Source organism: Triturus cristatus, chromosome 3_1, assembly GCF_964204655.1.
Source record: "Triturus cristatus chromosome 3_1, aTriCri1.1, whole genome shotgun sequence".
Taxonomy (NCBI): Eukaryota; Metazoa; Chordata; class Amphibia; order Caudata; family Salamandridae; genus Triturus; species Triturus cristatus.
The window spans coordinates 347,728,052-347,753,909 of NC_140583.1; the positions used below are offsets into that span (position 1 = coordinate 347,728,052).

At 43.0% G+C, this 25,858-nt stretch overlaps 1 protein-coding gene across 14 annotated transcripts in view; it reads left to right on the forward strand.

The window, feature by feature from the left end:
* TJP1 (tight junction protein 1) overlaps positions 1-25,858 on the forward strand; it is a 1,155,396-nt gene that overhangs the window by 702,594 nt on the left and 426,944 nt on the right. For all 14 annotated transcript variants that reach the window (XM_085644067.1, XM_085644073.1, XM_085644075.1 and 11 more), the window contains one exon: positions 13,162-13,286. In XM_085644067.1, the coding sequence (XP_085500193.1) occupies positions 13,162-13,286 (125 nt within the window). The remainder of the gene's footprint in view (positions 1-13,161; positions 13,287-25,858) is intronic.

Consider the following 25,858-nt stretch of genomic DNA (forward strand, 5'->3'; position numbering starts at 1 on the left):
ATATATATATATATATATATATATATATATATATCTCTATCTCTCTATCTCTCTATCTCTCTATCTCTCTATCTCTCTATCTCTCTATCTCTCTATCTCTCTATCTCTCTATCTCTCTATCTCTCTATCTCTCTATCTCTCTATCTCTCTATCTCTCTATCTCTCTATCTCTCTATCTCTCTATCTCTCTATCTCTCTATCTCTCTCTCTCTCTCTCTCTCTCTCGCTCTCTCTCGCTCTCTCTCGCTCTCTCGCTCTCTCTCGCTCTCTCGCTCTCTCTCGCTCTCTCTCGCTCTCTCTCGCTCTCTCTCGCTCTCTCGCTCTCTCGCTCTCTCTCTATCTCTCGCTCTCTCTCTCTCGCTCTCTCTCTCTATCTCTCGCTCTCTCTCTCTATCTCTCGCTCTCTCTCTCTCTCTCGCTCTCTCTCTCTCGCTCTCTCTCGCTCTCTATCTCTATCTCTATCTCTATCTCTATCTCTATCTCTGTCTCTATCTCTGTCTCTGTCTCTGTCTCTGTCTCTGTCTCTGTCTCTGTCTCTGTCTCTGTCTCTGTCTCTGTCTCTGTCTCTGTCTCTCTGTCTCTCTGTCTCTCTCTCTGTCTCTCTGTCTCTCTGTCTCTCTGTCTCTCTCTCTGTCTCTCTGTCTCTCTGTCTCTCTGTCTCTCTGTCTCTCTGTCTCTCTGTCTCTCTGTCTCTCTGTCTCTCTGTCTCTCTGTCTCTCTGTCTCTCTGTCTCTCTGTCTCTCTGTCTCTCTGTCTCTATCTATCTCTCTGGCTATCTCTCTGGCTATCTCTCTGGCTATCTCTCTGGCTATCTCTCTGGCTATCTCTCTGGCTATCTCTCTGGCTATCTCTCTGGCTATCTCTCTGGCTATCTCTCTGGCTATCTCTCTGGCTATCTCTCTGGCTATCTCTCTGGCTATCTCTATATACACACACACGCATTGTATTTTTTTTTTATACATATATAGGTATATATATATATAGATATATTACCTACTGCTGGTGAGCAGTAGGTAGTTATAGTTAGGACCTAGTTTCCATAGGAAAACATATATATATTTTTTTACTTCTTTATAACTTTGGCGCCATTTGACAGATCTTCACACAATTTTCACAAAAAAGTGCCTTACTTCGTCTAGTTGCACATGGAAAGTTTTGCGGCGATCCGTCAAGTGAAGTGATTTGGTGCAAACCGCTTCAGTACTTTTAAAGTTATTAAAGGCAAAAGCAATATAGATTTCTAGAGGTGCAAATCAATCACAGCTCTTTTGAATCCACGCCTCAACAGCAACACCATGATTGACTGGCCGCAACCTGAGTAGATATTGGGGAACAGACCCTGGCTGCAAAAATTTAGATAAAATGTAGTAGAGGCGTTCAGGCCAGACTTACACTGACGTCATGGGTGCTATATTGGGGTCTGTGAGGGACCCCTGGTGAGCAAGAAAATGCCCAGAACCTTTTTTTCCTCAGTCACTCACACACGTACTAACAGACCCATACAGCCACTCACACATGCGCTAACAGACCCATACAGCCACTCTTATACCCACCCCAACACCGCCACTTTAAACCCACTTCAACACCACTCTAGCCACTCTTATACCCACTCCAATCCAGCCACTCTTATACCCACTCAAACACCAATCCAGCCACTCATATACCCACTCAAAAACCAATCCAGCCACTCAAATACCCACTGTCAACCTTTACAGGTTACATTTAGGAAATAATACTTAAGAAATTCACTGAAAAAAATCAAAGGTTACAGGGATATTATAGTGAGGCTCAAATTGCACACAAACAAAACAATAGAAATTCAGCAGTTATAGTTGCCTGAGCTAACTAGAACTTAGACCCATGCAATGCACTGCTTATAACCTCACATATTACATCACTCATTACATGGTCCGTAACATCGCTGATTACATAATCAAATATATATATATATATATATATATCTCTATCAAAAAACAAGGTCGCCCAAGGAGAAGGAGCCACACATGAGGTGTTGAATGCCGTTTATTCCTGGGCAACATCAAAGGCAGCATGCCCCCCAACTTCAATGCAGATTGCCAGCTTGATGCGTTTTGGACATATGGAAGTCCATGATCACAGGCTATTATGGCAAGGAAACAGCAGCCATGATGTGCACTTCCTGATCAAATACCGTCCAGATCCCGCCCCAATGGGCGTCGGCCGTGATGCCTGCTGGTCCTGGTAATGCACTTAATATCGTCCAAATGGATACTGCTGCAAAAGTTCCAACATTTAATCCCCAGTGGGTAAGTGAAGAAAGGCACCCTGCTCCCGATGGCCTTGTACCCCCAACAATAATAGCCTCCTCATTCCTCACTGTGCCCGTGTTTACGAGCGCTGCAGATCTGCCAAAGTATGGCAGTGGGGCTCCTTCGTGGCCGGACCAGCCGCAAAAATTCAAAAAACAAGGTCACCCAAGGAGAAAGAGCCACACATGAGGAGTTGAATACCGTTCGAATATCACTGATGGCATATCAAATGACTTCACTGATGACATCCTCAAGTGAGTGTATTTTCTAATCAATCAATCATTTGTAGAGCACGCTACTCACCCGTGAGGGTCTCAAGGCGCTAGAAAGGGGTAGGGGAAGAAGCAGTTACTGATCGAACAGCCAGGTCTTGAGAAGTCTCCTGAAGGTCAGCAGGTCCTAGGTCTGTCCCAGGTTTTATTGTTAAACTTGTATACGAATCTACTACAAAAGTTAAATTAGTATACTAGGTGCGCTACTGCTGAGTGTTGCTACTTCTAACATATATTATTTGAGTGGCTGTGTGACTGTATGTATGCTTGTGTGTATGGGTGTGTGAGTGGCTGGTTGGGGTTTTAAGTTGGTGTGAGTAGCTGTGTGGGTGGGTGAGTGAGTTGCTGTGTGAGTGGCTGTATTGGTGAGTGAGTCAGTGTGTCAGGCTGTATGGGTGAGTGAGTGGCTGTATGAGTGGCTCTATGGATTGGTGTTTAGTGACTGTATGGGTGAGTGAGTGGGCGTCTGCATGGCTGTATGGGTGAGTGACTGGGTGTGCAAGTGGCTAAGTTGGTGTTTGGTTAAGTGAGTTGGTGTTGTGAGTGGCTGTATTGGAGAGCGAGTGTCTGAATGGCTGTCTAGGTGAGTGAGCAGATGTGTGAATGCTTGTATGGATGTGTGAAAGGGTATGCAAGTGGTTATGTGGGTGTCTGAGTACTTGTATTGGTGAGTGACTGTAGGTAAATCAGTGAGTGTGTGAGTGGCTGTATGGGTGAGTGTGTGGCTATATGGCTGAGTGTGTGGCTATATGGCTGGCTGCACGAGTGAGTGACTGGTTTTATGAAAGGCTGTATAGGTGAGTGAATCATTGAGTGGCTCTATGGAGGATTAAGTGGGTGTGTGAGTACTGGTATGGGTCTGTAAATGGGTATGTGAGTGGGTGTGGGAGTTTTCGTACAAGAGGTTGTACGGTGTGTGAGTGGTTCTGTGGATGATGCAATCAGTGATGTTATCTATGATGTCATCAATGATGTCATTGATCATGTCATGAGCGTTGTAATATCTGAGGTCAAAAGTATTGCATTGTGAGGGCGTAAGTTATAGTTAGCTCAGGTAACTATAACTGCTGAATTTCACTGGTTTTGTATGAGTGAAATCTGAGCCCAGCCATAATGTCCCTGTAACTTGGCTGCTGGCCAGGCCCTGTTTTTAACCCCCACAGTCCTTGACCAGTGACCGTGTTTAGTATAGGCTAGCTCACTGCAGGAGGTGGTGCACATGACATAGCTATAGCCATGCCATGGTGACCAAACCCTGGAGCACCCATCCACCCAAAGGCCTTACACAGCAGGCATTGGGAATAAAGTGTATTATTAACAACTCTGGAAATTCAGGGAGAAAACCAGGGTTGGAAATTGACTTATGGTTCTGTTTGAAATGTGTGAAACCACTGAAAGCATGGTTTTTGGAGCACCTATCAACTGACGTTACCCGTCAATATGTACTAATAGTATAGGACAAAAAGTCAGTCTAGCAATGGTAAAACTTGACAGGTGATGTACGTTATAGTATTTGCTGGATGAGCGCAAATCATTTCCCGTCTCTCCTGATGGAGTTGTGCTCACAAACAGCAGCATCATATATTATGAATAGTCTGAAAGCTGTGGATTTCAGAATAGGTTGACTTGAGTAGATGACCTGTATAACGAATGCTTAGGTTTTCCTGCTTTCAGTTTCTATGTTCGGTAAATTCTGGTGGGGTTTTTTTCAGTGTTTTCAAGTGATTTCAGTACCTTAAACACAGTGGTTACACATTGTCACGCAATTAAAAGCAACAGTGTTTTTCCGGTGTATTTGGAAAAGTTGCTTTTATTATTGCTTGCTTTCTGCACTGATTGTGCCTGGTAGACAAAACAGTGTACGTACAGTGTATATGAGGTCCAAATACAATTTTACAAATCAAACTTATTGTACTACACCATACAATACTTCTTCAGTTAACCTTTGGTCATGTGTGCACGCTCTTTCCTTACCATCTAAACTTTTATCTATAAAAAGGCCCTCTCAACATTGGCACTTGAGACTGGCAATGCCAAAAAAAGCCAGTACACAATTTGTTAACTGTGTCCACTGACATACCTTTCCATGCCAATACTGGTGCACCTGAAGATTGTGATTCTCTGGGACTGGTTCTGCAACATATGGGTTGAACTGGGCACATATGTCCTCAGAGTTATTGAAGCAGTCAAAAAAGAAGCAGCACTATTGAAACTCCTTAAAAAACTCCCCATTACCTAAGCGATCTAGAAGTTCCGCAGAGTACCACAGTGAGGTTTCATTAACTGCAAATGCCATGGTTGGGGAAGGGACATTTCTATGCATCATTGCAAGCCATTTCTCATACATTGTAAAATAAAAATACCTAAATTTCTCCTCAACATTTCTTTGCTTACCAAATGGCAAGCACTCTAACATGGAACATGTTGCAGTGCCAGAGTCACAAAGTTTTGCCCAGCCTTCTCTCAAAGAGATGTTTCACATCTACAACAATTATGTTGAATACTTGGTAGGCAAGGGTGTTTTCAGACTCTAGTTTTTTATTATGCCCACTACAGCAGTCATGTGTTTCTGTCTGTAAATGGTTGCCACATGGATAATATATCATTCTTGGCCTCTAGTGCTGAGAAGCACGAGATAAGTGACACAGTTATGATGCTACACAAAGCACAAAATTAGAAATATTTGTGTTTTAGTTCCCGCGCATAATAAAACGGTGCACCAGAGTGGACTAAAAAAGTCAATAGCATTCATCATTAACCCCTTCCCCACTCATGACGGAACCGCTCCGTCATGAGCCACGGTCGCCGTGTGCTCATGACGGAGGGGTTCTGTCATGCTGCGGCCGTTGGCGGCCGCGCCGCCCACGTGGCGCTAATTCCCCGCCTGTGCGGGCGATTAGCGCAGTGGGCGGAGTCATGACGGAACCACTCCGTCATGAGCACAGCTCAACCGCGGCTCATGACGGAGCGGTTCCGTCATGAGCACCGCGCCACCGCACTGCCCCCCCACACCCCCCAGCGCAGCGGCGGAATTTCCGCCACAGCGAAAGGGTTAACTCTGAAGATTGTAAAGATGCTTTCTGCATACCATCTAACAAGTGGCAAGGATGTCTTACAGGGAAGCGGTTCTGATCAGGTATCGATTTTGAAAGCCTATCAAACTACTTTTTTATAAACATAACCGAATCACTTCAAATACAAACAATATCACTCCAATCTTTGTTGAACGTGTTAAGAACTTTTTACAGCAGCATTCCAAGTGACACTACGTTCCTTGTTTTCCAAAAGTCTGGTGTCGTGTGTTCACCACTATCCCAGATGCTTGATGACAGCATTCTTTTCACATATACCTGTCACTACACCTTGCGTTACATGTTTGAAGCCTGGGGTGTTTGTCAATTCAGTCTCACACGACAGAGAAACAATAAATAACACAAATAACTGTACTCGACGCTAACCGTGGGAAAATCAACAAATGTCTTAATACTGCCCTCACACACTTAGTAGTGTCATGCTTCATCATTGGGCCGCATCATACATCCAGGTGCAGACCAACACCTTGGATGGAGTGCAGTTTTTTTTAAAAGATGAAGAGAAGTGGTGAGAGTAGAGTATAATAAAGAAGACAGACAAAATGAAACACAAAAGTGTAACTCAAATCCAAAAAGGAAAACAAATCTTCTCCTGAAAGAAGGGACCAAGAGAGGTGCAGATATAGATATAAAACTGTCTCGAGGTTAACCCACAAATTTTATTATTGTCAACCTCTGGCAGGATTAAAACCAACAATATGGGGTATTTAGGGAAGGTAACGACGCTTCAATCCCCACTGCAAAAACCAACCTGTTTCTGCCAGCTTTTTATGTGCCCATCCGGATCACTCTGGCATTCATCAGGGTGTTGGTCCCTATTCAATGGTCTGTACCGCTAATCGGGTATTCTTTACCTTTTTACTTCATAATTGGGGTGTTGCCCCAGCGTCACTCTATCTTGGGATTTCCAAGAGGATATACATTTCTACAACAAGAAAAAACAAGAGGGAAAACACATCGTGATCTCCAGTCTCATAGTTCTTTTCATTATCCTTAATTCTTATTGAGTTTCCCATGCGTCTATTTAAGTGATTAATATTTATCATTGCATCCTATTCTTTCAACACAACCCTCAAACCCATGCAAGTGGACATCTCCCCCCACGTGGAACCCTCAACCAATGGTGTAAGTGCCAAGAGATTCTTGATCAAGAACCTACAGGTGTATTTACAGTGCTTATACGTTAAAAACGGCAAATCGCTCAACCATAAATCTCTCTAGAACCCCAGAGAGTCCTAAATGGAGGAACAAGGCCTCCCCTATGGAGATGAGGCCGCAGCCAGAATTTTAGCATGCCCTTCCCTGTTAGGGGATACCACACTTACACAGGCACTCACACAGGTGGAGGGTTGGACTCACTAACAGAGTTAAAAAGGACACAGGTTAAGACCATCTTACATGGAGCTATACTCACTGAGTATTTGAGAGCCAATGCAGCGCCTGGTGGTCTCCTAGTAGTCAATGAACCTTTAATTTTCTTGGAAGATGCGACGTTCAGAAAAAATTGGTCATTGATTGTGTGGAGATGCTCCAGAGATTGGCTTATCCTTATTATAGATACAGCCAAAAAAATCTCTGAGCTTTTGATCCAAATCCAAGCAAGTGAGGATAATTTGAGAACACAAATTCAAATCTCTGTGTTTAAAAAGAAATTGGAAGAGACGAATAAGGTAGTGAACAAATATAAAGACTACTTGGTCAATTCCAAGGTACAAAAACTACAAAAAGATCTGAAGAAATTTTCTAGGGAGAAAGTTTACCCATATATCAATGATGAGTATGTGAAAAATAAAGAAAATACAGGCACACAGAAGAAGCCGACTCGTCAGAATTTAGATCACTCTAGCTCAGGAAGTGAGAGCAGTGACAGTGACTACAGACCCAGATACAGGGGTAGAGAGGCTGGTCGAGGGGATTCATGCGACCTTACCAACAAGGACCACAAATGGGTTTTGGTTGGCCTCCGTTGTACCCACCGATGGGCTCACCCCAATTCTTCCCTAAAGAATATCCACCTTTTTTAGAGAGAGGCAGGGGGAGAGGCAGGGGGAGACAGAGATCACAGAGAACACAGAGAGTACAATGGGAAGACATGAACCAGAGGATAACTCGCAGCATGGCCCGAGAAGGGGAACCGAGTACCAGCAGGGACCAAGCCTAGTTATGAATTTAAGCAACAAGACTCTGACACCTATACAAGAGAGGGTGCTATCAAGAGGTCTAGGATTCGTCCCTACCAATCAACCCGACAAATTTAAACTCCAGTGTAAACTAGCCGGGTTTTTTCGGAATATACGTCTACGAGTATTTTTCGAAGGAAAAGAAGATTCCGATCAGGGGGACGACACAGGCTTTAGGAATAAGTCGACATTCGTTCCTACCCTTAATCAGTTACCTCCAGAAGTGGGAGTTTTTGAACAGGCAGTACTTAGAGAGGTAGATCTCTTAACTACAACAAGAGTAAATAAACCATTCTTTAATCTATCCACGTTGGAGAACAAGGCCCTTAAAGAACTCAGGGACGATGGGTCAGTGGTTATAAAACCAGCCGACAAGGGTGGTGCGATAGTAATCCAAGATCTAGACACTTAGAATGCTCAATGTCTTCTTTTGTTGAATGACAGAAGGAATTACACTATCTTAGATAGGGATCCCACAGAAGAGTTAAGGATTCAAATCTCCTCGCTAATAGAGGAAGCATTGGCTAATGATTGGATTAGCCAAAAGGAGGCACTATTTTTGTGTAATCAGTATCCTACTGTACCTTATTTTTATACCTTACCTAAGGTACATAAACCTGCACGACCTCCACCGGGGCGTCCTATCGTTTCTGGTGTGAATTCAATCTTGGAACCTTTATCCAAATTTTGCGAATTTTATCTTCGTCCTATTGTACAAAAGATGCCTGCGTATCTGAAGGATACTCGAGAGGTACTAAATCTCATCAAGAATTTGGAATTCGATAGAAACAGAGACCTGCTAATTGGGCTGAACATAGAATCTCTATATACAAACATTCTCCAACGAGAGACCCTGAGGGTGATTGAAAATATCCTTTTTGCAGAAGACTGGGAATTCCAGACGCCAAGGGCATTCATACTTTGCCTCTTGGAATTGGCGCTGACTAAGAACTTCTTCAAATTCGAAGATAAATTCTATTTACAAACCCATGGTACATCCATGGGGAACTCTTGCGCCCCCAGTCTGGCTTGCCTCTACGTCTCTAAGTTTGAGGAAGAAGTAATTTTCCAATCTATCAATCCCTTTCAGAACCATATAAGGGAGTGGCACAGATATATAGATGATGTCCTTATCATTTGGAGGGGAAATAGAGTTTCGGCTGAAACCTTTCTCACCTGGCTCAATCAAAAGAATCTGTTTCTCTTCTTCACTGGAATGATTACGAATGATACTCTTCCCTTTCTCGATTTGAATATCAAAGCAGAGGGAGGTACTTTGACCAGCAGTGTGTTCCATAAAGAAACTGATAGGAACAATCTATTATCATTTCTTAGCTTCCACCCTCGGTCCCTGAGGGAAAATCTACCCTACGGGCAGTTTCTGCGTCTCCGCAGAAACTGCTCCCATGTGGCGGATTACAAAAAGGAAGCAGAGAATCTCAGTGTGAAACTCAGGAATAGAGATTACCCTGAGATTGTAATCAAGAGAGCTCAAAAAAGAGCTAGGAACTGCAACAGGGATGTCCTATTGGAAACCAATACAAGAGAGACAATGGAAAGGAGTATATGTGTAACTACATATAACACAACATCTAACCATCTAAAGAAAATCATTCAGAAGAAATGGAAAATTTTGAATTCAAATGGGTTGAACCAACCTGCCCCCTTGTTCTCTTTTAAGAAGAGTGCGAGTATCAAGGACATGATTGTGAACACGCGCCCTAGGCCAGAGAGGGATGCTGTCAGTTTGCACAACCGCCACCAATTTTTACCACCAGTAGTTGGGCATTATGCATGTGGCTATTGTAGAGCTTGTCCTGCCTCAATGAATGGGAAAAGTATTGACATCGGTTTAAACAGTCCCTGGGAATTAAGACAACACACTACATGTAACACAGAAAATGTGATTTATTTACTGAAATGCCCCTGTGAAATGCTATACGTGGGCATGACAACTCGAAAAGTAAAAACTCGCATCTTGGAGCACATGAGCACCTTACGCTGCGGCAAGACTAATACAAGACTCACTGCCCACTTCCTAGAAAACAAACATAATGAGAAGGACCTCAGATGGGTAGTAGTGGATAAACCATTTATTCCACCAAATATAAGCGTTATCTCGAGTTTCCTCTTAATGAGAGAACAAAGATGGGTGGAACGATTGAAAAGCAATACTGTGGGATTAAATGATGGAATCCCCTGGTTCCAATTATATGGAATCATGAAACAATGAATTTGAAAGAGATAGACACGCGATATACTAAGATGGGTACCTATTCTGTGGCAGACGTGAGAGGGAGTAGATTTCCCTGTCTTTTGGAACAACCCCCTGGGATATTATGTATGCGAAATAATTCGTCTTGCACACAAATAGTTTTCACTTCCGAGCTGATAAAACATACTAGCTCGAGCACAATAAGACCGCCTTTGTAATTAACTGAGGCACTGTCCGTTTATTCAGAGGAACTTAATAATGGCCGCCATGCTAGCTGTATTGAATACACAGGTCACAGTGAGGGCCTATTTCAATGATTATGGAACAGAGAGCATTCTGGGCAGGACGCGAGCGGAGCTGACAGTGATTTGGCTTGACACGGATGCCGATTCCTTAAATATAGGCTTTACTAGTGAGACCCGTATCGTCTGAGGACGTACGAGGGGAGACCGGAGACAGTGTCTCTTTGGAGTAGTAAGTGTCTACCGTTCGCTGTGGCGGTAAAAATACTTTGGAGGCTTGGTAGTCCAATAGCTTTTTTTTTTCCCCCAGCACTACAATCGTGGGAAATTCGAGCTTTGTTTTACAAAGAGGAGCGGACGATATGAGTTGGGTGAAAGCTTAATTCACAATAGTTGTAGCCAAATAATGGCGCGTTTGTGCGAGGTGAAGACAACTGACTGGGATAACTTTCTCGATAGTATGGCTGCATTGATGCTAGTGTCCCGTTTTTTATCTAGAGTGTGACGACAAGAGCACCTTCCCCCGCAGTCCCGGGTTCAGAATAGTACTCGTAGACTCTTGTAAGTACATTTATTCTGTTGGGAGATTGGTACAATCACACCATAGATTGATATGAAACATCTGATGTTTTCTCTCTGGGGTTCTAGAGAGATTTATGGTTGAGCGAGTTGCCGTTTTTAACGTATAAGCACTGTAAATACACTTGTAGGTCCTTGGTCAAGAATCTCTTGGCACTTACACCATTGGTTGAGGGTTCCACGTGGGGGGCGATGTCCACTTGCACGGGTTTGAGGGTTGTGTTGAAAGAATAGGCTGCAATGATCAATATTAATCAGTTAAATATACGCATGGGAAACTCAATAAGAATTAAGGATAATGAAAAGAACTATGAGACTGGAGATCACGATGTGTTTTCCCTCTTGTTTTTTCTTGTTGTAGAAATGTATATCCTCTTGGAAATCCCAAGATAGAGTGACGCTGGGGCAACACCCCAATTATGAAGTAAAAAGGTAAAGAATACCCGATTAGCGGTACAGACCATTGAATAGGGACCAACACCCTGATGAATGCTAGAGTGATCCGGTTGGGCACATAAAAAGCTGGCAGAAACAGGTTGGTTTTTGCAGTGGGGATTGAAGGGTCGTTACCTTCCCTAAATACCCCATATTGTTGGTTTTAATCCTGCCAGAGGTTGACAATAAAATTTGTGGGTTAACCTCGAGACAGTTTTATATCTATATCTGCACCTCTCTTGGTCCCTTCTTTCAGGAGAAGATTTGTTTTCCTTTTTGGATTTGAGTTACACTTTTGTGTTTCATTTTGTCTGTCTTCTTTATTATACTCTACTCTCACCACTTCTCTTCATCTTTTAAAAAAAACTGCGCTCCATCCAAGGTGTTGGTCTGCACCTGGATGTCTGATGCGGCCCAATGATGAAGCATGACACTACTAAGTATGTGAGGGCAGTATTAAGACATCTGTTGATTTTCCCACGGTTAGCGTCCAGTACAGTTATTTGTGTTATTTATTGTTTTTCCGTCGTGTGAGACTAAATATCGGTAAGGGAGTCAGAGAAAGTTAATTCCCTGGTCTCTTCTATCTTGTGTTTTCTAGTGTTTGTCAATTCACCTACTACTGACTTACTAGAAAAGGGGGCTGATGTATCAAGTGTTTTACCCGTTCTCTGTGGGTAAATAGGTAAAGATTCTTATGAAACGAGCCATTTTACCTATCGGTGAAAAAATCAAACTTAGCCAAAAAATCAAATCTGATTTTGATATTTCCTGATTCTCTATACTTTATAAAATAATTAAACCAGACCTACAACATGCTTCCAAATCCTGCATCTTTAGACCAAAGACCACAAAACTGAAAAAAGCAAAAGGAAGAAGAAACAATATTTTAGTGACATCCCTAAACAATAGAACTCTAGCAGAATACTGATAGCTTAGATTTAGTTTGTGGTTGAGCATGTGTTTTTTCGGTGTTTATATGCTTAGACTGGTGAGGGCTATTTCCTTTTAATGGGGTTTTATCGGTTATTATAGGTTTAAACCTAAAACAGGACAGCCTAATGCTCATGGAGGGCCAACAGTGAACACTATGCAACCATTTTAACAAAATTCCAGACGTACCTTCTCAAAATTAATGTCAATGAAAATGCCAATTCATCTTGTATTCCATGGGATTTATGATTGAAATGGTCATTTATGTATCATATCACTTACGTGTTTGGTATGAAAGGATATACAAATAATATCCATTCATTTATTTTTGTGATACCCTTTCACAAAGAAACTTGTCTACCAGCTCATGGTAGAACGGGGTACCATAACCTATCTGTACTAGAGTTGTAAAAATTAGACCAAGAGGAGGTAAGCATTTTCCGTCAAAGTCCCTGATGCACAAATATTATATTTGGGTTGGTGCTATTTCTAGCAGGACCCAAAGAAACAAGTGACCTCAAAACTGAATCAGCAATAGCAATGCATAATTTATCCATTGCTTTCTGTTTAAATACGTGATTTGGGAACATTTTAAATAGCATCTTATTATGAAGAAAACTTTCAGGTTGTATATAGATGTTGTAAGGCTTGTCGAGGGGGCCAGATTTGCTAAAGGTTTTTATATAATTAGTGAATTAAAAAATTCTCATGAAAGGATGAGTGTATAGATAATTGCAAACCTAAAAACTAAGCGAATTTGTAACCTAGGGAAACTGAGCTCTAAAACAAAGCACACATGAAAGTATTGTTTGATGTGAGAAGGATGCTCTTGGTTTGCGCTAACCCTTTTATACACTACTGATCTCATTGGTATTTTCTTCAAGGTCAGCATTCTTTTAACAATTACCATCTTATTTTGGCATAGGCTCCTGGTTTTGGATTTGGCATTGCAATATCAGGAGGGAGAGATAACCCCCACTTTCAAAGCGGAGAGACATCCATAGTCATTTCTGATGTTCTGAAGGGCGGCCCAGCTGAAGGACTATTACAGTAAGTATTTGTATAATATATTTCTTAGAGGTTCTGCAAAATGTGATTGTCTGCATTATCTTGCTGGTGGATATGAAGCAATGTTTTCTGTGGTGGTGGTTGTATTTATGCTGTATTACTAAGAGTGATTCTGCATTTTCTTTACTGTGGTGCAAGATGTGCTGTTGATCTAGCATGGTGTTGCCATGTATGTATCCATTTTTGCTATGCTTTGCCCAAAGGTGTGTAAGGGTTATGCCTAACTTAATTTCTGTGTATGACCATATGAAGGTGTCTGGGCCATGGCATGTAATGATATTGAGCTGCAGAGAGTATGAATTCAGTGAAACTCTGATTATGTGTTATCATCATGGGTGCATTTTACAACCACTTTTTTTTTTTTATAAGGTACTGAGTGTGAGCATATGTGATGTGTGTTGGATTCTGGTGATTTTGATCCTAACAATATTTGTAATCTAAGCAATAACTTGATCACTAGTCTAAATACTTCCGACGACCAGCCTGTATGTATGTGGAATTTGTATAGTGTTCAAAGACAGCAGAACGCTGTACACAGTTCAATAGTACGATGGCCCATAGTGGTCTTCAAAAGGACAGGGTGGTGATATGGTCCTAATTCTTAAGGCCCTTGATGAGGCATGTAGCTGCATATAGGGTTTTCCTTAAAGAGGGGATTCCTTGTGAAATCTGGGAAGCCGGGAGTGAGGCCATTGCCAACATCCAAATGGGACACTGTGAGGGTTTGAATGGGAGTTCTCAAATTGCTTTCTGTGAGGACTGGTTGCATTTTCTTTATTCGAAAGAGCTAATATCTTCAGAGCTAATCCTCGTCAGAGGACTTGAGCAGCAGTTTTGGCGTAGCTTGGTGGGAGGATTCGCTTCTTTTCCCTGAGACTCTTCACTCCTTATCTAGGCAGGTGTCACGGATGGGCCTGACATTTTCTTGCTTCATAGCTATTGCAGCAGGTTGGTGCATGCATCTCCAGGTGACAGTAGATGGGAGGACGCCATGGAATTGCTGTTAAACAAGTGGCAGGTTTTAACTCTTTATTGTTATTTTCCTTATCCATAACTTTTTATGACCGCCTCCTCCATCTACGTTCTATCGCCCCCACTTCTTTTCTCTGCACTGCAGAAGGCTAGTGCAGGGAAACGGTGGGATTGGAGAGCGGTCTTGTTGGATGAACCGTGGTGGCAAGTGGAAGGAAATGCTAGTCTGCAGGCTCAAGTAACTTAAGAGCGCACCAGGGGAACGTCCTTTGAAAGAGAGCGAGAAACATCTCAGGTCACTTAAAGTACCACCGTTTTCACTAAATGATCGTCCACCTGAGGACAGGTCCGACCAGGCCCTCACCTCCCCCTTTCTCTCTTCCCACCTCTCTAATTTAATCTAATGTCAATCCAGGTTCTCAGGTGGCAGAACCAGCGGTACTAACCCAGGGATGCACTCGCAGAGAGGTGCAGGGCTGCCAGTAGAAGGGACAGGAAGCTTTGATGAGAAGATAGAAAAGAAAACGGTGGGGGAAGTCGTAGGAGAAGAGAAGGCAATAAATAAGAAGACTAGCAGAATGACGGAGGAACTCTTGGCTGCCTTCATACAATCTATGACTAGTGACTCTTTTACTTATCCCCACCTTCCTAAGTCTAGTACAATCTCTTCCTCCATTGCCTATATTAGAAAGGCCTCCTTAAGTATCCTTTGACGAGTAGAATTGTTGTTGTCCTTTAGGATTTGGACTATACTGTGCAAAACTAGCCAGAAACATTTGATAAACTTTTACTTCATTTTACCCTACGCACCTGCAAACTTGAGACAGAATTCTTTTTTTCGCATCTCTGTCTATCTATTTCTATTCCGTTTGACACATTTGTCATCCTTTAGTTTGTTGCTCTTTTAATATTTCTGATGCATATATGCATACACATTTGTATACGAGGAATGGCTGCTTCTTAACAGCTGATTAAAACACAAAGTCTAACCAGCTTAGATGCATCCTGATCAACACCCGTTCCGCACTCAAACACGCTGTCGAACTCTGGGACCTACTCGACACCGCATCACCGTACTTCGCCTCACTGACCGAGACCTGGATGAATGAAGCCTCCTCGCCAGACATCGCCATAGCCATCCCAGACGGGTACAAGATCACCCGCAGAGACCGCACCAACAGGGCCGGAGGAGGAATCGCCATCATCCACAAAAACACCATCAGGGTCTTAACAAACACCAACGACACCCTCAGCACTGCCGAACACATGCACTTCCAGATCCACACGGACCCCAAGACCACCCTAAGAGGCACCCTCGTCTACAGACCGCCAGGACCCCGGCCTCAATTCTGCGACTCCATCGCTGACCTCATCAGCCAACACGCGCTGACCTCCACCGACTACATCCTCCTTGGAGACCTGAACTATCACCTGGAGAACAACAACGACGACGAGGACAACAACTCCTCCAACCTGATCGACAACCACGCCAACCTCGGACTGAAACAGCTAGTCACGACGCCGACCCACATCGCCGATCACACACTTGATGCCATCTTCTCCTCAAGCCCCACATCACCTTCAGCCATGCCTCCGAACTCACCTGGACAGTCCACCACTGCATCCACTTCTCCTTCCGAAAGACACCACCGCACCCCACAGACCCCCCCGCCGCTGCTGGGGCAAAGTCACTGAAGAACAACTGCAGACAAGCCTTGCACTCAACCCTCCGACCAACCCAGATGAGGGTGCACTCACTCTCGAACGCTGGATAAACGACTGCGCCAACACCGTAGCCCGCTGAAAAAAACCCACCAACAGACACCAGCAAAAGAGTCAGCTGGTTCACCCCGGAACACCTCGACTCAAAACGCACCTGCCGGAAATTGGAGAACATATGGCACAGCGACAAGACGCCAGACAGCTGCGCTGCCCACATAGACACCATCCGCAACCACCACCACCACCTCATCAGGACCGCCAAAAGGACCTCCTTCACACACCGACTTGACCACAACGCACACAACAGCAAGGAGCTCTTCACCATCGTGAAGGAACTCTCCTACCCCAGCTCCAGTGCCAATGACATCCCACCATCGCAAGCCATGTGCGACTCCCTCGCCACCTTCTTTCACCGGAAAATCACCGACATCCCTGGCACTTCGACCAGTAGCAGCAGCATCCCCCCCCACCCCCCCTTCACCCCCAGCGCCTTGAAACCCTTACGGGTATGTAGTGCGCTTTACAAATTACATGATTGATTGATTGAAAACAACACTTTTCATAATCACTTTATGCACAAACGTGACTTGTACAAGATGATGAACCTATTATGCCAGTGTGGAAAAAAATGGAATGTAGAAAAATGGGGAATAATTGTTGTGAATATTGTTTCTTAGCGGTAAAAAAACAAGCATTGACATAGCCAACCCATCTCGCTGTAGGGACCTTAGAAGTGTTTAGCCATGCAGTACATTATCCCCCACTGGCATGCTCGCACACACACACACACACACACTTAAAATCTTCGAATAATCGTTCGTTTTTTTTTTTCCACGTCGTTATAAAACGAGAAATGTTAAAAGGTTTAACTATTGCTTATTGTTAGATGGCAATTTTTGTTAAATTCTAACCTTTACATCCTCCGTTACCCTACGATATTTGTTAATTTGCCGTTTTCTCAGTGTGCCACATGTGTGCAGTGTCCCTGCCGCTCACTTCTTGCCAGCTATTTCTGTGCTGGATGTGAAATCCAACGTTGACCCGAGAAAAAGGTAGTTTACGGAACCTATGTACAAGAACGGGCGGCAAACAAATGGAATAGTGAAATGAATGCATGAATGAATAAACCTGTATTACTTAACTTTGCAAACTGAATAACCTCCTGAGGTAAACATTCTTAGAGTTAAATTAATGATATATTGTGTAACCCTGCAAACCTACTCACCTACATGCATGAGCTCTATGAACGAGTGAAATGATGAATGAATGAACCTGCATTGTGAAACTGCGAACTGAATTCCGTGGAGGCGTGCAATTTTTGAAAGACTAATATAAATGAATGAATTAATAAACCTGTATTGTGACTTTACCCACTGAATTAATCACTTAGAGGCATGCACTCTTCTTAACAAGTGGTTGCACAGACTTCTCTAAAGGGATAAGTATTCAATCCAGAGAATAATCTTTGGTAGGCTGCGCGATATAAGCATTTAGGGATGTCGCGTATTCTTGTAGGGAGAGCACATTTTGAACCGTCTGCACTTTAGAATTGAAATGGCATGGCATGGCACACAAAGGTCTATTAGGGTAGCACATGACCCAAAAAGGTTAAGACTTGTTTGTAAAAGGCAAGACTACAGGGTGCTTTCCGGAATGCTCTTTCAATCTAAAATGACACACATGATTCGTGTGGTTGCTTCATTTATGGTTTGTTAAACCGAAATAAAGAATTTTGGACGACAGGGTAACATGTTTGATTTGTAGGCCACCCTTCTGTTTTGATTTCAAACCTTATGAAAGGTTCCATGATCTAAGCTGTAATGTCCACAGTCTGAGAACCAAAAATAGCTTGCAGGCAGCTTTGTAAGAATGTTTTATTTGATTTGCTGCATCATGTGCATTCTGCGGCCCACTTTTCCATGTAATTCGGCCTCCTTTTAGTTCCGATAAGATAACTTGAAAATGTCTATTTTGTTTTGCTGATTATGTGTTTTTTTAAATAATTACTGGGGGAGCAGCGAGGGGATACCGGCGGTTGCTGATTTTTCACTATTTTATTTTATACCGGTGTTACCTGGGCAATTGACCCTTGTGTCCTTGCCTCCAAAAACCTCTGCGTTAATATAAAAACAGTTTGCACTACCATGCTCCATTGCCCTTCTTTTACTCCGAAGTACATAGTTAATCTTTTTTTTTTTTTAAATGCCCGATGTGCGATATTTTCATAACTAGTTGGTGACAAGCTTCACAAAACACACACCTACGTCAAATGTGCTTCGATCTACCATGGCTGGCATATTTTGATAATTGCATTAGAAAAATGTGTTGCACTTTTTTGCATTATCATCTGTTTGACCCGCTGTCGAGCTTCCTTTTACATGGAAGAGATTAAAATGTGTTGCATCTTCGCCCCACACCTGTTTGTTTGTGCGTGTGTGTATGATGAATGGGTAGGGGTGTTCCACCCATTCATGTTACTGTGTCTCTCTAGGGGCCAGCAGGCATAGGTGTGTAATATGAGGAGAGCACAAACTACCTACCCCTGGGGAAGGGGGTGTGGGTGTTTGGGGTAGGAGGAAGTCTGGGAAAAAATCCCATATTTTTCAAAGAGCGCCTTTACACACACGGGCCGTGTGCCCTGCCTTTTGCAGGACTTCTCCAAAGTTGAACGTTCGTGGTGCAATGTTATTAATTGGAACAGTGGGTTTCATAGGTCAGTGCAGAGACTGCAGTGGCTTTAGGTTTTCTCGCAGACCATGCAGTTTACTTAACATGTAAATGTGGCCACTGCTGGACTTGTATATCATTTATTTATATTTGATGTATAGAGGTTGACAGGCATTTTCCTTATATCTGAGTACAATACAGACTCAATGGGAATGGTAGCCATTACGAAAATGGGGTAACCCAGTAAATTAAGGACCTGGGTAAAATCTTGGTACAAAAGACAATGGTCCTAAATTAATGATTCATACAAAGTGGCAAAGGCACTTACATGAGTTAATTGATCTGCTAAGTCATGAGCTAGGGAAGAAAACAATTATAGAAAGCACACAATGTTCAATCTAACATTTAAATATAAACCACAACATCCAAAATTATAAATCACCAAATCTTTACTTCATTTGGACAATTCAATTACAATTTTTAATACAGTGTTGGACTCAAGGTTGCTCCAGAGGGAACGTGCAATAGGTGCAAGTGCTGAGAAGTGAGTATAGGAGGAAAAGAATAATAGAGCATAGTTGTAAAAGGTATTCTTTGGATTCACAGAGGTGAACGGTTTATAATTCACCGTCACTAACAAAACCTGGTCACGTGCACAATTTGCAGCAATTCATGTTACATCATTATTTAGAGACAATTCAATTGTCTGGCACGAGGAAAAATGGCGTGTCCCAGGTAGGAGGGGGGGCGTCGACGTTTCGACCCGACTAAGGGGCCTGGAGGGAGATTTGAACCTCGCCCATGCGGGTCTTCATCAGGACCAGAAGGGCAACCTGAGTGACTCCTAGACGCGAGAGGGTGCCTAGGGAATTAAAAAAAAAACAAAAGGGGTGATCAGGATGTTGGGCAGAGTTAAGATGAGTTATTTAAAAGGGGGGGGCCTGAAGGCCGCTTACCTGAGATATCAGGGGCCCGTTATAGTTAGGGGCATGCGAGGTAACAATTCCAGACGTCCCTCGTGATTTAGAGGTGGGTTGTCTGCAGAAATTTATATATATAATGTCACTTAGCAATACGTCTCATTTCAAAACTCAGATAGTCAGGTAGGGAGGAACCATAATTACCTGGGTTCTTCTCTCAACGGGGTATGAACCTCTTTAGTTGATCAGGTTCAGGAATGAACTGTCAGTGAACAAGAGAAAGCATTAGCTTTTCAAACCCTGACATGCAAGGTGACCGACTAGAAGAGTTAGCAGGATTCACGTAAAAGAATTGAGCCATTTACCGAACGCCGAATGAATCGGTGTGTAGAAACCTCTCAACGCGCAGGTAACTGACTCCGCGCTGGACCTCGAGGACGTCTGTTACCGGAGCAACCGGCAACGTGATATTTAGATGCACGGGGGAAAGGGTAAAAAGACTATGTTGCGGTTGGGAAGCAACGGCTGGGGGCTCCGTGGATAGTACCACAGCTGTGCATCAAGGTAACCTAAGGAATAGTGTGTTGACTCAATGTATAATTAAATTCAGCGTGTCAAGTACACCACGTATAATTACAATTAAAATAATCTTTATACAATGGACATTTGTAACAGTAAACAAAACACGTATATCACATAACAATACATACAAAAGACTTTTCATGGACAAAGTACATTAATAACAAAAACGACTTTTTGAAAACAATACATCCAGTTACATAGTGTCATTTCTAGGAGAAAACGTAAGTGTGTATACATGCAGTCATACTAGTAACTCCAATAATAATATGTGGATATGCAGGGGTGGGAAGGCCTGGGTTCATTCAGTGAGAGGGAAGATGAATTATCTATTGTTGATAATGGCCACTTGTTTGGTAATCTCCTCAAATGAGTTCAAACCTTTAGCAATTGTGTCCAGAGAATGTATCCACCTACATTCACGTTTGTTGAGGATAGCAGCGAAATCACCGCCTCTGGGATTGGGCTTGACTTTTTCAATAATCCACCACCTCAGACTGTCCGCATTGTGTTCAGCGTTCAAGAAATGTTCTACCAAGGGGGCCCCAGGTGTCTTGCAACGGATACGGCTGCAATGTTGCAGAATCCGGCATTTCACCCTCTGGATTGTCTGTCCCACATACAGCAACTCACACGGGCACACAATCGCATAGATCACTCCTGATGTGTTGCAGTTGCTGTGCTCATTTAGGACATATGTGTGATTATCATGAGTGAATTCTTGAATGTTGCTAGTCAGAAGACAGGCTTTACATGAGCCACATTTGTAGTGTCCCCTTACTAACGGAAAACCCCATAGGGTGGTTTGTGTGGGGGTCTTGGAGAAGGGTAACAGGGATTTCACCAGATGATCCCTTATGTTCTTACCTTTCTTGAAGGCATGAAGTGGGGTTGGTATACTGCCTAGCTCAGGTTGGCATAACCACAGAGAATTGCTTCTGACCCCAAGACAAATGCAAATCCTAAAGAAGAAAGGCTGGTATGTGTAACCACATTTAACACAAAAAGTACCATCATTAAAAAGGTCATTAATCAGCACTGGCACCTGGTGTCTGATGAACTAGGCAGTATACCAACCCCACTTCATGCCTTCAAGAAAGGTAAGAACATAAGGGATCATCTGGTGAAATCCCGGTTACCCTTCTCCAAGACCCCCACACAAACCACCCTATGGGGTTTTCCGTTAGTAAGGGGACACTACAAATGTGGCTCATGTAAAGCCGGTCTTCTGACTAGCAACATTCAAGAATTCACTCATGATAATCACACATATGTACTAAATGAGCACAGCAACTGCAACACATCAGGAGTGATCTATGCGATTGTGTGCCCGTGTGAGTTGCTGTATGTGGGACAGACAATCCAGAGGGTGAAATGCCGGATTCTGCAACATTGCAGCCGTATCCGTTGCAAGACACCTGGGGCCCCCTTGGTAGAACATTTCTTGAACGCTGAACACAATGCGGACAGTCTGAGGTGGTGGATTATTGAAAAAGTCAAGCCCAATCCCAGAGGCGGTGATTTCGCTGCTATCCTCAACAAACGTGAATGTAGGTGGATACATTCTCTGGACACAATTGCTAAAGGTTTGAACTCATTTGAGGAGATTACCAAACAAGTGGCCATTATCAACAATAGATAATTCATCTTCCCTCTCACTGAATGAACCCAGGCCTTCCCACCCCTGCATATCCACATATTATTATTGGAGTTACTAGTATGACTGCATGTATACACACTTACGTTTTCTCCTAGAAATGACACTATGTAACTGGATGTATTGTTTTCAAAAAGTCGTTTTTGTTATTAATGTACTTTGTCCTTGAAAAGTCTTTAGTATGTATTGTCATGTGATATACGTGTTTTGTTTACTGTTACAAATGTCCATTGTATAAAGATTATTTTAATTGTAATTATACGTGGTGTACTTGACACGCTGAATTTAATTATACATTGAGTCAACACACTATTCCTTAGGTTACCTTGATGCACAGCTGTGGTACTATCCACGGAGCCCCCAGCCGTTGCTTCCCAACCGCAACATAGTCTTTTTACCCTTTCCCTCGTGCATCTAAATATCACGTTGCCGGTTGCTCCGGTAACCGACGTCCTCGAGGTCCAGCGCGGAGTCAGTTACCTGCGCGTTGAGAGGTTTCTACACACCGATTCATTCGGCGTTCGGTAAATGGCTCAATTCTTTTACGTGAATCCTGCTAACTCTTCTAGTCGGTCACCTTGCATGTCAGGGTTTGAAAAGCTAATGCTTTCTCTTGTTCACTGACAGTTCATTCCTGAACCTGATCAACTAAAGAGGTTCATACCCCGTTGAGAGAAGAACCCAGGTAATTATGGTTCCTCCCTACCTGACTATCTGAGTTTTGAAATGAGACGTATTGCTAAGTGACATTATATATATACATTTCTGCAGACAACCCACCTCTAAATCACGAGGGACGTCTGGAATTTTTACCTCGCATGCCCCTAACTATAACGGGCCCCTGATATCTCAGGTAAGCGGCCTTCAGGCCCCCCCCTTTTAAATAACTCATCTTAACTCTGCCCAACATCCTGATCACCACTTTTGTTTTTTTTTTAAATTCCCTAGGCACCCTCTCGCGTCTAGGAGTCACTCAGGTTGCCCTTCTGGTCCTGATGAAGACCCGCATGGGCGAGGTTCAAATCTCCCTCCAGGCCCCTTAGTCGGGTCGAAACGTCGACGCCCCCCCTCCTACCTGGGACACGCCATTTTTCCTCGTGCCAGACAATTGAATTGTCTCTAAATAATCATGTAACATGAATTGCTGCAAATTGTGCACGTGACCAGGTTTTGTTAGTGACGGTGAATTATAAACCGTTCACCTCTGTGAATCCAAAGAATACCTTTTACAACTATGCTCTATTATTCTTTTCCTCCTATACTCACTTCTCAGCACTTGCACCTATTGCACGTTCCCTCTGGAGCAACCTTGAGTCCAACACTGTATTAAAAATTGTAATTGAATTGTCCAAATGAAGTAAAGATTTGGTGATTTATAATTTTGGATGTTGTGGTTTATATTTAAATGTTAGATTGAACATTGTGAGCTTTCTATAATTGTTTTCTTCCCTAGCTCATGACTTAGCAGATCAATTAACTCATGTAAGTGCCTTTGCCACTTTGTATCAATGGGAATGGTGCCACGCATTACCAGAGTGGACGCTGCAGTCCTTAGTTATGACTCGTCATTTAACACACCACAGCTGTAGTTTGCAGACATCTTTTAGCTCTGTACATTTAAGTACCTTAAATGTAACTTTTTTCACGAACCTGCTCGACGTCATGTGGTAAACCAAGACCTCCGAAGCTGCTGCACTCAAGGTCCTAGGCACATAGCTTAGGATCTTTAATTTGTGTGAGACTGCGAGGCAGTGGGAAGCCCAGAGAGGCAAGGGTTTGCCACAAATCTGCAACTGTTGCTTACCATTCATTACCTTCAGCCCCAGTATGCAGATCTGCGTAAACGTGGCAACAGTAGGTAATTGCTAGTATTCCAACCCTACTATTGAAAGAGCCCTGGCATAATCAGAAAGGATATTTGAGAGCAGGAGTGGGTAATAAACCTAACAATACTGTACGGATTTCTCTAGCCACCGCACAACCTGAGGCATCTTTCAGCGTCTTTAAAAATTCGATCCTATGTGAAGTTGCTATTTATCGTTTTGAAGTGCTAGAAGATGTTTGTATGGTACCCTTTCAAAAACAATAGCATTTGTTAGCAAATTTGGGTAAAATGTTGCTGTAAAATAAACGACTTGCCTGAAGGATCACCACGCTCCTAACGACAGCAAAAAAAGGCTGAAATTGTTAAATGTCGTCCTCGCAGCGATGACGCAAACAATATGCCCCGGGTCGGGCTATAGGAATTCCACATCCCTGCGCCTGAGACAGATGGGAAAGTACACAAGAGACAATTTACCATAGGATAATGGACACCTCTCAGACTTAACAAGACAGGATCAACATTGACATAAAGACACAGAAGGAGTTACGGTGGGAGAGAGGAGAGTTTTGATGGTATAATGGCATATAAGATACCAGACAGAGATATGAGCATCAGAGTACACCGATGGAATTGTATAAAAACGCACATTGTTGTTCTTCTGAGAAATACCATAAGATAAAGAAGTGGAGGAAATTGCCACATTTTCATTTGTTTCCAGACCTGATAAAACGCATGATATGATAGTAAAATGCCAGTATACTTCTTTTTTTTATTTTTAAAAACGATAAAGAACATTGCAGTGTGGATGTAGTCGGATGGATGATGGTAAACTTGTCACCAGGAGACCCACATTCTGCTCCTAGTTACCTAACAACACTAATCTTGTGTGTTTTTAGCCAAATTTAGCAAAATGAGCTTCTCTCACAGTCAGCCAGTTCTCTTTCCTGCCCCACTGGACACTGGTACTGAGTAGCCTTCATGCCTCGCATCCACTCCTCCGGCCCTTAGACTGTGCCCTCGACATCATTAGGTTGCTGAAATGAAGCAGCCCATGCGGAATAACCCTATTCGGAGATCTCTGAATGTGGCAGAATTGAAGTTTCAGCCTTTCATCTACCTGAGGCCGGCAAGTTACTTACCAGCATTAAGTGTAAATGTAACAAACATCTGTGTATTGATGGATTTTTTATATATAAATGTGTGTTTAAAAATATAGATAGATAGATGGATAGATAGATATTAGACTGAAAGATATCAGCTATTATTTATTTGCATTTTATAGATTCAGGTTTCTCTTCTATAGAAAATATTTTTCTTGGTTGCAATAATCTACATTATGCAGAGTATGTGAACACCATGGCATATTAAAACCCTACTCACTCATTTTTAGAATAGTGCATTTTGTGATGGTCTTATGGTTTCTCAGTGCTGTAATGAGGAATACATTTTACTAAAATCAATCTGAACTGTAAGGCTTTCATCAAAGTAGGACAAATTGAAGGCAGAAGCTATCCTATCATGATTCAAACCAATAGGCTGACAGCAATCTCTGCAGCAGGTGCGCAGATCCACTTCTTGTCAGCAGGAATGGAAAGCAAACACCCAACCCTGCACACTTTCGAACATGCATGTAAACAGTCTCTCACACGCAAAAAAGCTTTGAAATCGAACTGCTTCCCCCAACCCAGAACTCTTTCCCCCACCCCCTACTACTTGCAAACAGTTTTTATTTAAAAATAGACTTCAATGGTGTCAGACAGCGAGGCACACTGGTGGGGCACGCGGCCTACTGAATTGAAGCATGAGAGTAGCTGCCAGCTTGTCTCTTCCAGGTCTGTCATGTGGGCCTCAGACAACACTGATAGGGACATACACACACACACACATGCAGGAACACTCAATACTCTTTAGGTCTCACCTGGCGTTAGCAACATGCATGCGCTGCTCTCGCCATGCAAGGGCTTCTTGGAATCAATACGTTTCCAGAAGTCGTGTCTCTGCTCCACCTGCAATTTCCATTAGTGCGTGTTATTTTGCATCGTGGGTTATGCAAAACACAGTGTCATGATTGCACCGGAGGCATTTTAATCCCTCCTGGTTGCCACCCTGTCTGCTTTTGGCCCCGCCCACCAGGATTGGATCTTTTACTTGCGGCGGGAGACAGTGTCTCTTAATTAGCCGCTAAGCACTTTTTTTTTGCTATTACAGCGCT